Consider the following 1875-nt stretch of genomic DNA (forward strand, 5'->3'; position numbering starts at 1 on the left):
ATTATTATATGATGATATTATCTTATTATTACATTATTAATATGTAATTCTATATATCATATACCTAAATATATATATATTCATATATGTCATATATTGATATATATATGTATATGTATATATATATATGTATATGTTTATATATATATATATATATATGTATGTATGTATGTATGTATGTATTGATATATGTATATATATATATATGTATATATATATATATGTATGTATGTATGTATGTTATCAACTGCGTTGTACCATATTTTATTATCTCTATCCTAGTTTTGTCTCATATCTTATTATCTCTATCCTAGTTTTGGCTCATTGTTTATCATCTCTAACTCAGTTTTCAGTTTATCTCTAATCTAGTTTTTCATGTACACCCCTGTGCCTGTTGTGAGCTCATACACAGCTTCCCCTTACCCTATGTTCACCTGCCTCTCTGTCTCTTCTACACTTAGATCACATCCATCCAACGGTCGTCCCAAGCCACAGCCGCACTCGCTGCACTGAGCACAGACCTGCACGCATATATTTCTGAATTGGGTTTGGGCATACCGTGTGCCTTTGATGTAGTGTGTTGGGTGACCGAAGCCCTTTCAAAGCTGCCAGCGCTCGAGCCCCAGCCAGTACCCCGGGAAGGCACCGCCATAGAATCAGGTTTAGGGCTGCGGCCCAGCCCCGATTCCGAGGGAGAATTGGAACGGCAGTGGATCTACTTTATTGGCTTCTACACCAAATCCATCCGGGCCGAGTTTTGCCAGGCCGCGGCGAGTATCGGCTGCACCGGGTTTCTCATGCCGGGGAAACCAGCCGTAGCTGCGGTAGAGGGCACCCGCCAACAGATAGATCGGTTCCTGTATACCACACGTACAGAAACCTTCGCCCAAGTGGCACCCAGTATGCGCAAGATGCAGGTTACGTTACTAGACAGAGACGTGGAGAGGGTGTTTGAGGGGTTTGATGAGTTGGTTATGGCCCATGGCGGACATAAGCGGAAGGATATATCGGACCTGTCTAGTTTGCAGAAGATGCTGGAGGAGAAGGGCATTGGGCATGCGTTCGAGTTTATCTTCAATGCCAATACGAAATAGAATCTCGGAACGGATATTGATAATAGACCATGGAACGGACCTTAATAGTAGACTCGCGGAACGGATATTAATAATAGACCACGGAACAGATGTTAATTTTTCAAGGACATCTGTGAGGCACCAGATAAATAAATAGAGGACTGGGTCTGGAGCCGAGCCCAGGTAATCCTTAGCTATTGGTAGGATGTAGTTGTGTCTTCACTAAGTAATGGTTACAGATCTATAGTAACTGTAAGACTGAACCTATTACTAAAGGTTTATGTTACAGCTAGCAGTAGCACTGATTGCTATGCGTGGGTTTGAATAGTCACTCGACACGCCGGGGTGTCTTGTCATATACGTGAAACGCTTTACGCGTTTGTATTGTAGTGTTGCTGTGGTTACCTTTTAAAAGCGTAGCGGTTCTATTTAATCAATGCGTTTCTAAGGCGTTTATATTAAAAAGTGTTTCTTTAAGGAGACGGTGTTACTAGTGCGGCGACAGCACAGTAGTGTGTAGTTTGTAATTGCTCAGACATAGGACCACTCTCAATTGTGGGATACTAATTCGGTGTAGAGTACATATAGAAGGAACGTGTATCTGTATGATCCGCAGTGTGCTTCTTTTTTATTTAATGTTGCTACCTACCGGTCCACCTACCAATATATATATATATATTTATATATATATATATATATATACTAGTATTGTATTATTATATTTATTACTACTAAATAGTGAATTGCTTTTATAAAAAGTATGCTTATTAAATATTATAGGTTGCTATCTATCTACCAACAT

General features: G+C 39.8%; 1 protein-coding gene across 1 annotated transcript; it reads left to right on the forward strand.

Annotated features, from left to right (window-relative positions):
- Positions 1–461: 461 nt before the first annotated feature.
- On the forward strand, positions 462–1394 carry SARC_15164 (hypothetical protein; the record flags this gene model as incomplete). The annotated part of the gene is made up of 1 exon (XM_014290709.1): positions 462–1394. A coding segment is annotated over one exon (633 nt), but the record flags the coding sequence as incomplete, so codon positions are not given.
- Between the last annotated feature and the right edge of the window lie 481 nt (positions 1395–1875).

The sequence above is a fragment of the Sphaeroforma arctica genome (assembly GCF_001186125.1).
Source record: "Sphaeroforma arctica JP610 unplaced genomic scaffold supercont1.5707, whole genome shotgun sequence".
Classification (NCBI taxonomy): Eukaryota; class Ichthyosporea; order Ichthyophonida; genus Sphaeroforma; species Sphaeroforma arctica.